General features: G+C 47.3%; 7 protein-coding genes across 7 annotated transcripts; 4 read left to right on the top strand and 3 right to left on the bottom strand.

Annotated features, from left to right (window-relative positions):
• Window positions 1-16: 16 nt before the first annotated feature.
• On the bottom strand, window positions 17-2990 carry V1514DRAFT_332188 (uncharacterized protein). Its single transcript, XM_066927812.1, has 2 exons — window positions 2536-2990; window positions 17-2474 (listed from the first exon to the last, which is right to left on the bottom strand). The coding sequence occupies exons 1-2, from the start codon at window positions 2921-2923 to the stop codon at window positions 247-249; spliced, it is 2616 nt and encodes an 871-aa protein (XP_066782973.1). The 5' UTR covers window positions 2924-2990; the 3' UTR covers window positions 17-246.
• V1514DRAFT_332190 (uncharacterized protein) lies at window positions 2834-4847 on the top strand. Its single transcript, XM_066927813.1, has one exon. It carries the CDS (start codon window positions 3194-3196, stop codon window positions 4757-4759), a length of 1566 nt encoding a protein of 521 aa, XP_066782974.1. The 5' UTR covers window positions 2834-3193; the 3' UTR covers window positions 4760-4847.
• V1514DRAFT_352713 (uncharacterized protein) lies at window positions 4842-6313 on the bottom strand. Its single transcript, XM_066929507.1, has one exon. The coding sequence runs from the start codon at window positions 6165-6167 to the stop codon at window positions 4860-4862; it is 1308 nt and encodes a 435-aa protein (XP_066782975.1). The 5' UTR covers window positions 6168-6313; the 3' UTR covers window positions 4842-4859.
• Window positions 6300-7877, top strand: V1514DRAFT_332191 (alpha-2-glucosyltransferase Alg10). Its single transcript, XM_066927814.1, has 2 exons — window positions 6300-6408; window positions 6510-7877. The coding sequence occupies exons 1-2, from the start codon at window positions 6334-6336 to the stop codon at window positions 7764-7766; spliced, it is 1332 nt and encodes a 443-aa protein (XP_066782976.1). The 5' UTR covers window positions 6300-6333; the 3' UTR covers window positions 7767-7877.
• Window positions 7847-8581, bottom strand: V1514DRAFT_320469 (uncharacterized protein; the record flags this gene model as incomplete). The annotated part of the gene is made up of 1 exon (XM_066925999.1): window positions 7847-8581. The coding sequence occupies one exon, from the start codon at window positions 8579-8581 to the stop codon at window positions 7847-7849; it is 735 nt and encodes a 244-aa protein (XP_066782977.1).
• Window positions 8582-9197: 616 nt separating this feature from the next.
• Window positions 9198-10711, top strand: V1514DRAFT_332195 (uncharacterized protein). The gene is made up of 2 exons (XM_066927815.1): window positions 9198-9734; window positions 9811-10711. The coding sequence occupies exons 1-2, from the start codon at window positions 9401-9403 to the stop codon at window positions 10539-10541; spliced, it is 1065 nt and encodes a 354-aa protein (XP_066782978.1). The 5' UTR covers window positions 9198-9400; the 3' UTR covers window positions 10542-10711.
• Window positions 10712-12195, top strand: V1514DRAFT_332201 (BAR domain-containing family protein). The gene is made up of 4 exons (XM_066927816.1): window positions 10712-10938; window positions 11011-11093; window positions 11226-11268; window positions 11343-12195. Exons 1-4 carry the CDS (start codon window positions 10795-10797, stop codon window positions 11991-11993), a joined length of 921 nt encoding a protein of 306 aa, XP_066782979.1. The 5' UTR covers window positions 10712-10794; the 3' UTR covers window positions 11994-12195.
• The last annotated feature ends 46 nt before the right edge of the window (window positions 12196-12241 follow it).

Below are 12241 nucleotides of genomic sequence, written 5' to 3' on the forward strand. Positions count from 1 at the left end.
ATACAAAAATTTTAAACTTTCTATAAATTTTTCAGGGGTTCGCAGGATGCTCATCGGCAAACCTGGTCTAAAAAGATTGCGACACATTAAATTAACACATTATCAGCTAGAGAGATAAACTAAACGAGTGGACAGTATTCAAAACATGAAAAAGATGAAAGAGTGACAATACAAAAGAATGACGTTGGTTTCAATATTTTTTATATCGCTCGGCGCGTGCCGTTTTAATTTGAAGGAAACAAAAGTCTACGTTTGGTTAGCATGATTGGCCAATACAGATCTTCTTCTTGATTCTGCCGCAATGACTGCCCATCTGCCACGTACTGAACTGCCTGGTTCGGGTTTCAATCCGTGATTTGGTCTATGGTCGGAAATGTTGTATGGCGGCTGTGATGGCCGCTTTCCAGCAGGATTAGGACGCGGTTGAGCAAATATTGGCTGAATCATGGAATTCTGACGACGGAGATCAGGTCGCTGTGATTTGTTCGATTGTATTCTATATCCTGATTCCCTCTGCTGATTTTGATATCCCAAGCCCGGTTTTCGTTCTGGTTTACGCACCGACCTTGGCTCATGGTCTTGCTCAATCTCAGGTTCGGATTCTGCATGGTTGGACAAAGTGATTGCAATTCCTGTTTCTTCAAAAATTTGACTGCCATTTGAATTGGTTGAATTGGCAACTCCAGACGTGATCTGTCTCGGCGGCGTGATTGGTTCAACCGGATGAGCATGTTTAGTCTCCAATTCACGCCGTATTTTTGATTTCAATACCGGAACATGTTCAGGCAAGCGCTCGATTGACGGCTGCAGCTTCCGTCTAATCAATCTTGAAAACACTCGGCGGATACTCTTCGGTCGAGCAGTTTGCACAATTTGTTGAGTCGGGCGTGTCTGCATTTCCTCTACTGGCATTACAGGTACATTTTTAACATGCGGCGTATGCTCGGGGCTTGAAGGCGGCGTCTTAAACGAGGAAAGATAGTTGTCGAAATCAGAAGACTCATCTGAAGAACTTGATGAATTCACATTCAGTGGTTCAGCCGCTGCTTCAGCAGCAGCCCATTCCAACGCAAGCGAAACTTCGTCTTCGACTTCAATGACTGCAGAAAACCGGTTTGGTTCCACCTCTAATTCTTTACTAGTTGCTAAACCAATTAACTCACGTTGCTGCTCATGTTGAGCACGCAGGCGCATGTCCGACGCAGCAGTGGCAACGGCGTGGATTTTATGCGCTGGTGATTCAGGTGGAGATGCCATGATGGTGGCAATAGTTGCGCCATTGCCGTTATCGTGACAACTGGCCAAGCCGGCTTGGTACTCGCGGTATAACGACAACAGCGACGGCCTGTCTCGAAGTTTGATTGTACCAGATGATGACGCAGCAGTAACGGCTGCAGCTACGGCAAGATTGGGACGGGACCGTACGCCAAATGACCTCGATGCCAGTCTGCGGAGCGTGCGTGAGTGTGACGATTGTGACGACCGTTTGCGCGCGAGATGAAGACCAGAAAACCGACGGAGTTCTAGAACGACAAGTCGGTTACCGGTCGAGATATTGGAGACCTCAATCACTACAGATGATGCAAACACTGACTTTCTTTCTGCGGTTTCTTCGGGCCCGTGAGCTATTATCCAAGCCCACCAAAACGAATCTTCCAGGGCAAGATGGGATACGGCAAGAGGAGGTGCGGGCAATGCTGTGGCATCATCTGAGCTTGCAAACACGACAGGCACATGCTGCTGCGGCGGTAGTGGTGGTGGAGGAGGAGGAGGAGAGGAAAAAGACGAAAGCGAATCGAAGCCAGCATCACGGAAAAATGACCAAAAATCTTTGTGTTGGGTTTGATTTGGATGAATACCAGACAGTTCGGTAATCGTGTTGTAACATTCTTTTGAAATAAATGACTGAAGATCCGAATCCAACGAGTTTTTAGAAGAGATAAAGTCGCTTAGTGATTTCTGGTTCGAAAGTATAGGAGTAACCGCGACGTGGCTGGCCAGGCCGTGGAAATAAGACAGAATATGATAAGGAGATGAAGAATCAAAAGTGACGGATGAGGACAAGATGAGCGACTGTTGCGTGGACGAGTGTTGCCGTTTTGGCGGGTATGAGCTTGACTGTAACAACGACGAGAGAGCGAGCGGCAGCGGAGAAATCGTCGACTGAGGATGTGCAGAGCATTGCTTAGCTCGAAGGTAGGCAAAGAAAAGATGGCACGATGCATCGGACGCCCTTGTCCATGCCTTGTACGCGTTCGAAAACGAGGCGTTTGAATCAGCCGTGTTGCTTGAGTCGACCGGGAACGCCCACCAGGCAGCAATCTTGGCCAACTTGCGGCCCGACATGCCGGTCGATTTCCAGTGAGCAGCTATGGTTGACAGCAGGTCAAAAAAGAGAGAAATGACCTGAGCACGGTCGGGATCGCAAAGGATCGGGATCAGGGTATCAAACGCGGACGGATCCAAGCCTGCGTCTTTTCAAAATTGTTAGCTCCAACAAGTTTAAAAAAGATGAGTTGGAATTGCTTGACTCACCTTGTTCGCCGGCTTTGAAAAGATCGTAAACGTCCCAGGACACGATGCCGGCCGGAATGCGGGCCCAGATCCACTTGAGCGCAGACATGATGGCATGCACGCTGGCGAGCGAGATGGCGGCCGGGCCACCAGCCTGTGGACAGGCCAGGAACGCGTGCAGGAGCGACTTTGCCTCCTGCAAGTCGAACGACGGCCTTGCCGGCAACAGCACCAGCGGCTCAAGCACGGCACGCCGCTTGAGCTCGGCCGTGGCCGGCGCAATAAACAGCAGCGCAGTCGACATTGGGATCGGGTCCGCGGATGCCCACGCAGCAGCGGAATCGTTCATGTCGTCGTCTACGTCGTGAACGTGCCTGGGCTTGCTCGACCGAGAATGCCTGAACAGCATGACAACAGGCCGTGACACATTTGGACGAGGGTGGGACCGACCGGGTCTTTATATAGCACTCGGTGTCGCACGAGCACATACTTGCCTGCCCCGGATCGAACGCACAAAAAAAAAGGGGTCCGGGGTAAGGGCACGGTCTAAATGCGGCCCCGTGCGGCTGCTTACATAAGGGGGCGTAGCTGAACCGGACAACAGCACAACCAGAACAACCAGAACAACCAGAACAACCAGAACAACCAGAACATCGACTCCTCACGTCTCTGCAAAATAATGCCCAGAAAGAGAAGCAGCACGCTTAGTTCGCCGTTGGTACTCTCAGCCCGCTCGAACGCGCTGCAGTTCTACGAGCGCAGGCACTCCACTACCACTTACGCATCGCGGCCTGACGTCGTGCTCCCCAGCCCGAGACACCTGTCGCTCAACCAGCGTGCTGCGTTCTACAACTTGTTTGGCGAAAGCGAGCCGTTTGAAATTGAGTCTAAAACGGCGACGGTGCCTTCTCCTCAGCATTTGATTTATCGTTCGCTGTTTGAGTCTGAACGTGGTGACGACGATGGCGACGATGGCGATGATGGCGACGACCACGGCGTTCATGGTGGTGATAATGATGATGGTGGTGGTAGGGGTGGGCCTCATCCCAAGCACAACGAAATGTACCACCAGCAGCAATGGCAGCAACGGCAGAAAAATTCCAGTACCAAAGTTTCACCCCAATCAGTTCTTCCGCCGTCGTCGCCGGCGCCGATAATGTCGTCGGCAGCTTCCATCTGCTCGTTCAGATCCCGCTCATCCAACTTGTCGTATTCACGCAAGCGCAAGTTGGCTCCTTCACTTGCATCATTACCGCTCGAGGTCGTGGACCAAATTTGCTCGTTCCTTCCTCAATCATCACTTCTGGCCCTCGTGCAAACTTCAAAATCAATGGCATGTGCTGCCTATGTTTATCTATACCAATCTCCGTCTTTTTTCTCTACTTATCGGTTTGCTCAATTTGTTTCCGTCATTTCTCACGATTCCACGCTTGCATCTTACGTGCGCGATCTTGACCTGTCGTCGATTGATTCCGGCTTTCGAGGATCGTACATTCTGGCTGGTTGGAGAGATTGGAAATATCGATCGGAACCGCTGTATTGGACGCGCAAGTCGACTTACAAGCTTCAACAGAAACATCTGGTCCCTCGTAAGAATCTGTATCGCAATAATGCCTCGTTTGCAACTCGAACCTACCCTGGCGTGTCGTTACCTTCACCGTCGTCGTCGTTGTCGTCGTCTTCCTCGATCTCGCTTTCACCCGCCTCCACCACGTCTTCGTCTTCGTCTTTATCTTCGCTTTCTTCTTCTTCTTATTCATCTGAACCACCGCCACTTCACCCTCTTCAATCACCACTTCTCAAGCAATACGCTCTTTCAAGAGACATTCCGATCGGCGCAGTCATTCACGTTGTTCGTGCCTGCCCTCATCTGCAACACATCAATCTTTCATACCTTCCTCTTGCCGCAGATTATCTCGTCACGTCCAAAAAATACGTGCCAACAGCGTTTTCTTCTTTGCTTTTCGTATCCGACGTGCCAAAGTCGTACACATGGCATGAAGACGAAACTACTCAGGTTTACTCGCATCGCGAACTTGTTGCTGCGTTGCTTGAATTAACCGAGTTACGATCGCTTAAATTAAGAAATTTGGTGTGGATCAATAAAGATGTTGTTTCCCGAATCGTCAACATGCCAACGTTGCCTCTATCATATATCGATTGCAGAGGCTGCGGCATGACCCGGTCCAACCCTTGGGCTATTGAAGGCGATCGTTCTTTATTTCTTCAAACTTTAGCTTCTTAACCGCTTTCTTTCTTTTTTTTTTTCTTATTTTATTTGTTGTTGATCTTGGTGTTCATTTATTTGGGCAATTACGGAAAAAATAAAAAATTTAAAATAAAATTCAATTAATTAATTCTGGGTGCTGTTTTTGGATCAAGCCAACCACGTCTTCCACTTGCAAGCAAACTCCCAAAATCACATCATCCCATCGACGCAGTTGTTCATCTTTTTTGCCCAGGTTAAAATATATAATTCCATCCACCCTATCAATGACGGCCCGCAGTCTTCGTTGCTGAATCATGCGGGCAGCGTATCGCTCGGCCTCGTCGGCAGATTGCAAATTTAACACGGCAGCTAATTCATGCCGCGAAATATTTTCGTATAGTTTCGATGACGCCACAAGGTTATGTTCCGTGACTGCTTGATCTAACGTCCATTCCTTGCCAGAATCAATCTTTTTCCGCAAGTGCAACCGCGGGATCTTGCGTCGCGCGGTTTCAACGTACGTGGTCACGGTTTTGGACGGCAACAGGTTATCATAAAACAACATTTGCAACATGGCATGTTCGGCCGGCATCGGTCCGTCCGCGTCCTTGACTCGTTCGTCCTTGATTAACGATGCCACCATGCGAGCCCTGGCCGGGCCGGAAGGTGCCAGTAACGTGCACGATACGGCAGCGGACAGGCACATCAAGCGAGATTCGGCATCGATTTGGTCGTGATCTAACCGGGCCAGGTCAAAATATTTAACCGCCGCATCAAGATATTTCTGGTTGACTTCGGATACCCTGGCTTGTGATAACTTGAATTGGATCTTCATCTCGTTCGACGCGGCAGGTCCTGCCACTAACATGGCAGCCCGGTTGATAATCACGTCGGCATGAACCATTCGCTCAGCAGTAGTCATTTCCCTGTCCTTGGCTTCGGCAGCGCCGTCATCGTAATAGCCAGTTGCGTCCTCGATATCTTCCAGCAAGTTTCGCAATATGCGAACATTAATCCGTACTCTAAACTCATCCGAAATCACTCGTTGTCCGGATTCAAGCTTGATGCCAAACAGTGTCGACGCGGCTTGCAAGAACTCGGCTTGCTTCTCGTAAACGTTTGCCAGTTGCTCCCTGGCTTGGCTTTCTTGCTCCTCATATGAAGCCAGGACCGGTTGCAACCGTTCAAGCAAATTTAAATATAATTGTTTTCTGCGTTCTTGTGCCAGCACTATTGAAGCGCCAACTTGTGCAATAAAGGCCGATAATACTGGTCGCGTCACGACCAATCCCAATGACCCGGCCTCATTCAGAATCGCGGTTGCGAACTCGTTTAGCGAATCAAATGAACTTAACGTGCCCAGCAGATCCTTAAACCGGCCAATCTTGTCATGCTGTGACTCTGATGATGATGTGATTTCTTGTAGGGATTGTTGAAGTGACATTATGTGTCCAAATGTCGCAATATAATAAATAGCTCTGCTTGCTGCTTATCATTCATCTTCCACACGCTTAACTAATCTCGCGATGCCATTGAATGCGCGCGCGCTTCGTTATTGAACAATTCTATATTTTTTTTTTTTTTTTTTTTCTCTCATATCATCTTCCTTCATGTCGAGTATCCTGCTAGTTGCTTCTACCGCAATATTTGCATACATAAACAAGCAAATTCCTGATCCGTATCTGGTAAACCTTTTTTTTTTATTTGTTGTGTTTTTTTTATCTTTTTTTTTTTTTTGAGGGGTGACTCAATTGATCCGGTTTCTAATCAACAGTGACCACAAAAGGACGAGATTTTCCACATTCCACAAACTCAGCAATACTGTGCCGGCAATTATTCATCATGGGATGGCAAAATTACTACTCCTCCAGGTTTATACATGCTTGCCAAAGTATATGCATGCACAATTTTCGCTAGTTGCAATGTCAATGTTTTGCGCAGCTTTAATTTACTTGGTCAGGCAATCATGTTGCCGCTAGTTTTGCACCGGATCGGCCGCACGAACGGCAATGTTCGTCATGTTGATCCGGTTATTCTTCAACTCATGCCAGTTTTTTATTTTTTTTCATTTCTTTATTATACTGATGTTTGGTCAACCATTTTCGCCATCACGCTTTTCAAGCTTTCACTGAGCTCGTCAAGTAATCATGCCAGTGATGGGCACAAGTCGTGCTTGATCAAGGCCGTAATTGGCATTTTATCAATTTCATTACGGCAAACAAACATAATCTGGGTTGGGTTTGCGTTTGCCGTGGAAATCGGTTCGCTTGTTCAACCCGTTCCGGTTCACCGGATCGACGGTGTCGTGCCCTTTCTTGCCGCGATAGCCCTGGCCAGCTTGCAGCTAATAAGCAAGTACGTGGTCAGGAGACTTCCCAGGTTGCTGATATCGTACGCACCACCAATAATAATTTTCATTGCCGTGTTGGTTTATAACCAGGGCAGCATCACGTTTGGCGACAAGTCAAATCACACGGCCGGCATTCACGTGCCTCAGGTTTTCTATTTCTCTGGCTTTGCCACTTTCCTAGCTTGGCCGATATTGTTGCCTCAATTTTTGCCCGCGTTGGTTGATTTGTATTCTCATCCTCGACGACTGGTTGTGGCATTAAGCACCGTCCTTGCGGCCGTGTATTTCACGACAAGGGTTCACCCGTTCTTGCTGGCGGACAATCGGCATTACACGTTTTACGTTTTCCGCCGCATCCTGTCACCATTCAAGTACGCGCTCGTGCCCGTGCACGTGTTTACAGCCTACGTCGTGTTTGTGCGATCGTTCCGGGCCGCACCGTTCCTGCCGACGTTTGCGTTTGCTCTTGCCACGGCTGCCGTTCTCGTGCCGTCACCGTTAATCGAATGCCGGTATTTCATTGTGCCGTATCTTGTTTGGAGGTGCTTGCTGCATCAGCAAGGCGTTCGCAAGCTGGTAAAACTAGAAATCGCATGGTACGTGTTGATTAATATTGCCACGCTCGGACTCTTTGTTGGGCATTCATTCGAATGGCCTTCCGAGCCTGGAATCCCACAGCGCTTCATGTGGTGATGGAAAACAAAAAAAAAAAACAAAAAAAAAAGGCATAATATGTAATATCTATTGTACATTACTTCTTTTTATTTTTTTTTTTAATACGTCATTTCTTGATTGTCATTGTGATCGTCCTCACTCATGTCTGGCCATGAATGCTCATCCGCACTATCCTGCTTATCATTTGTACTCATCATAAACTCAGGTGGCGTCCAGCCAAGTTTTTTACATGTTTCAAACTCTTTGACCGCCTCGATCGTTCTGCCGACCCGTTGCAATCCCATTGCCAAATATGCTCTCAACCGTACGTCTTCACTAAACGGCCATTCCAAAATTACTTCTTCCAATCGATCAATCATTTCTCTGACATCATCCAATTCTTCATCTTCATCATTATTGTCATTATTATTGTTGTTGTTCGACACTCGTTGATCGACAATGGCGGCGTACAGGAACGAATGTAAATACTCCTGTGCTCGTTGCTTTCTTTCCGACGACGCAATCTCCCTCGCGCTGGCTCTCAAATGGTGCGAAAACGCAACCAACATCCATTCGAGTAGCAACCGTCGCGTGCGGGCCCGCCGCTTGCGCATGACCGCATGACCGGCGGCATGATGATGATGTTGATGGCCATGATAAACTTGCAAGCATTCCAAAATTTCGGTCCAAAACGGCAACAACACGGTCGTGACCGGACCTAACTTGCGAGGCACGGCCGGTGCGGTTCGGAGTAACAGGGCAAGACAATGCGAACTGCGGGCCGTGTCGGCTCGAAGCAAGGATAGATGCAAGATTCGAATCAAGGTCGACCGATGACTTGACTCGACAGACATCCCTTGGTATTATTACTTTTGTTTTTTGTCTTAACTTGGCCAAATTCTTTTCACGTTATTTTCGTACATGGTGAAACCCCTTTCCAGCCAAAAAAAAGCGTACGACAAAAATTCACACTGTTTGATTTGTCAAATGAATGTTTTTTTTTCCTTTTGAAATCAAAAAGGTTGAAGATTTTGACGTTAACTCCCACTGAGCCGCACATTATCAAGATGCTGATCTAACCTAAATCAGGATACTTACATAATCCAGATTGCCATTTGGAGAACGCAACGAATGAAAAGATGCACGTTAAAACAATACCAAAAAAAAGAGTACAAGCGCAAGTATGATTTGTTGAATTAAATGAGTAAAAATAATTGAACTTGAAATTACCAAAAAAAAAAAAAAAAGGTGGCTTGCATTAAATAAACTGGGTTAAAACATACGCACGTTCGCCATATTAAACAATTGACGACGGGTTAACGAAACAATTAATGCTGCTCATTTTCTTAATATTGAAAATTTGAAATCCATCCCAATCAGCAATCAAACGTTCACATGTCTTGTGAGAAAAATAAACAGGACCGTTGTATATTCGAATTGATAGTTGCGCAAAGTGCGGCACACGTCATCCGATAAGCCCAATTTACATCATCAATATTTCCATTTTTTTTGGGCACCATCCCAACGGCCTGTAAAGCGTGTCAAAATAAATAATAGGACAGGTTCCCAAAATCTAGTGAGGTTTGAATTTTTAAATATGGGTGCTTAGAATTGTCAAAAAAAATAAGTAATTAGAGAGCCGTGTCATAATAGCCATTTCAAATTTGAAGCACATGTCGTTTATACTGGCATTCTTGCTCAAGTTTGAGTCCGCCACTACGACGACGACGACGACGGGCGACAAGGTGATTGACAACCAAAGCCAGGAAAAAAAACCACTACTGGTCAGTGCACCTGAATTGCGGAAATACAACAGTTTTAATGAGAAGCTTGTGAGCGGGAGCAAAGAAGCTGAGTCGCCTGGACAGGTGTGGCCGGCGGGCCGGACCAGACGCGACAATCAAGCTGCCGCACACACGCCTGGCAGACTCGTAATCCATAATGCATCAAATTCAAGCCGCTCACGAGTATTTGATCATAAGATTAGCGTGTTCCGAATTACTAATGGTATAAACGCGTGCTGGAGTGCGCAAAGCTTTGCAATTTAAACGAGCCGGGGTGGCGGGCTAACTGGGTTATATAGAGTACATGTCGAGATGCCAGGAGCTGATTGATGATCACTTGCGAAATTCGGACGCACTGTATAGGTATCTTTATGCGTTTGGTTTGTCGTCGGCCGAACCACGTCATCCGGCCGAGATCAGGTTTCGCAAGTTGCAACTTGAACGACAATGCCGGCAACATAAAGTACTAATCCGGAGTTCAGAATTAATATCAGCATCACCATCTTTATCGGTGTTGCACGCATGTGCTGGAATTGCCATCTGGCATCAAGCCGTGCGTGGTCGTACCATGTATTCTTGGGACTTGTTTTTGTTTGACATTAAAACCTTGCCCGTCAGGGTGGCATGCGTCGTGAGCGAGTTGTTCACCACCTCGGCCTCGGCCTCGGACAAGCGTCATGACAAGCGATACCGGCACTACGTGAAATCGCGGGAACGGGTGTTGCGCACCGTGATCCCGGCCGGCACGGAATTCATCACATGCGAGCATTTGATCGTGGACCGGGCCATGCGTGACCGCGGCGTGGGCACGTCGTTATTAAAATATGGCATGGACATGGCAGACAGTCAAAACCTGCCGATTTTTGTAGAAGTTAGTACGGCAAGTTCGATCAAGTTTTTGGCCAAGTTCGGGTTTAAGCTTGTTCATGAGCTGCGGTTGGCACGACGGCATGAGGACGAGTATTGTTCGGTGTATTGCATGCTGCGGCAGGCTCAGGTGAAAAAACTGGTGACGCTACCGGTCATGTAAGCCACGTAAGGGCAATATATATGCATAATGCATTTTATCCATTAACTGATTTTACAACATCCGTCATGGTCAATATAACAAACAATAGTGTTGTTGCATTGATTATCGCTTTGTGGATTCGCGCCGACTTGACTGATGATTGTCTTTTTCCCCTATTCCACCATTCAGGTTGCGCACTTCCGGTTGTGCATCCAGCTCAACGCTTGACACTCTTTGATCATCAAGAACCAGTTTTGTTTGCCTTGTGACAGCCATGAATCCATTCAACAACGTGTCATCCAACATCAACTTCGACTCCGTTAACGAATCCCTTCGTGGAATCACGTCCTCGTTCTCACCTTTTGCGCGCCGCACCGGCCGTCTTATTCAAGAACGTCTTGGCAATGCGGATGAGATTGTACGTTTTTTTTTTTTTGGTATGATGGATACTTGAAATGAATTGTGGTACTGATAGACTTGTGTGTGATAGACTGAGCTGCCTCAAGAATACCTTGATTTAGAGAAACGCGTTGACGCACTCAAGGCCGTTCACAACAAACTTCTTGCGGTCACGTACGTATAATTTGTTTTATTTTTTGCGTTCTTGTTCAATTTATTATGGGTTGAAATTCATTTTGTAAAAGAATGCATGCGTGGACTTGTTGCACACATAATCATATGACTAACAGCGAGGGATAAAAATAGCTCACAATATGGTCATGAAGGATACGACTATCCTCCTAACTTGGTACGTGTGCTCATACATGTATACATATATACCATCAACCTGAGTTTTTGCTAATTTTTTATTTTTTGGTCCAGAGAGAGTCGTTCGCCGATCTTTCCAGGTCGGTGTCTGAACGGGTGCAGACGTTGGCGCAAGCTCAATCTGCCGCTGAAGCGCAAGCAGCACTGACCCGGTCAATTACGAAATCGGCACCAAAGACGTTCGCGCACGCCATCTCTCGTGCCGCGTTATCGGCGTCTCATCAATTGCCAATCACGGATCCGATCGGAGTCTCGTTGGAGAAGTATGCCGTGGCCCAGGAACGGGTCGGCGAGGCGCAGTTGGCTCAGGATTCATTGATCACGTCCCGATTCAATGCGGCGTTAACCACGTCGTTAACCACATCACTCAAGTTTGCTGACCGGGCTCGACGTAACGTCACGAACGCGCGTCTTAGCTTGGACGCGGCCAAGACGTCGGCCAGGACGGCCAAGCCAGAGAAGCAAGACGCGGCCAGGGTTGAAGTCGAGCAAGCCGAGGACGAATTCGTGGCTGCCACCGAAGAGGCCGTGTCGGTTATGAAAAACGTGCTTGACACGCCAGACTTGCTCAGCAACTTGTCAGACCTGATCGCGGCCCAACTTGCGTATCATAAAACGTCGTACGAAATCTTGTCCGAAATCGCACCCGAAATCGATCAGATTAGTTCGGAGCAGGCGTCCAAGTTTAACGAGAATGAGAAGTAAGCTGGGCCTGGCTTTTGTCTTTAGGCATTTGTTGTTTTTAATTGTTTTGAACTTACGCAGTGTGAAATTGAAATTGAAGTTGAAATTTGGGCGGATTGTCTTTTGTGGTTTTGTTCTTTGCTTGTAATGTAGTTACAAAATCAATTACCTGCTGATGTAACAAATGACAACGCATCACGTGCTCCGCGCACTCATGCATTTATTATAGTGGTTTGCACGTGCCAGTCGCCGCCCACTTGAAAATTTTT

This window comes from Lipomyces japonicus (genome assembly GCF_038497905.1).
Source record: "Lipomyces japonicus strain CBS 7319 unplaced genomic scaffold V1514scaffold_23, whole genome shotgun sequence".
NCBI lineage: Eukaryota > Fungi > Ascomycota > Lipomycetes > Lipomycetales > Lipomycetaceae > Lipomyces > Lipomyces japonicus.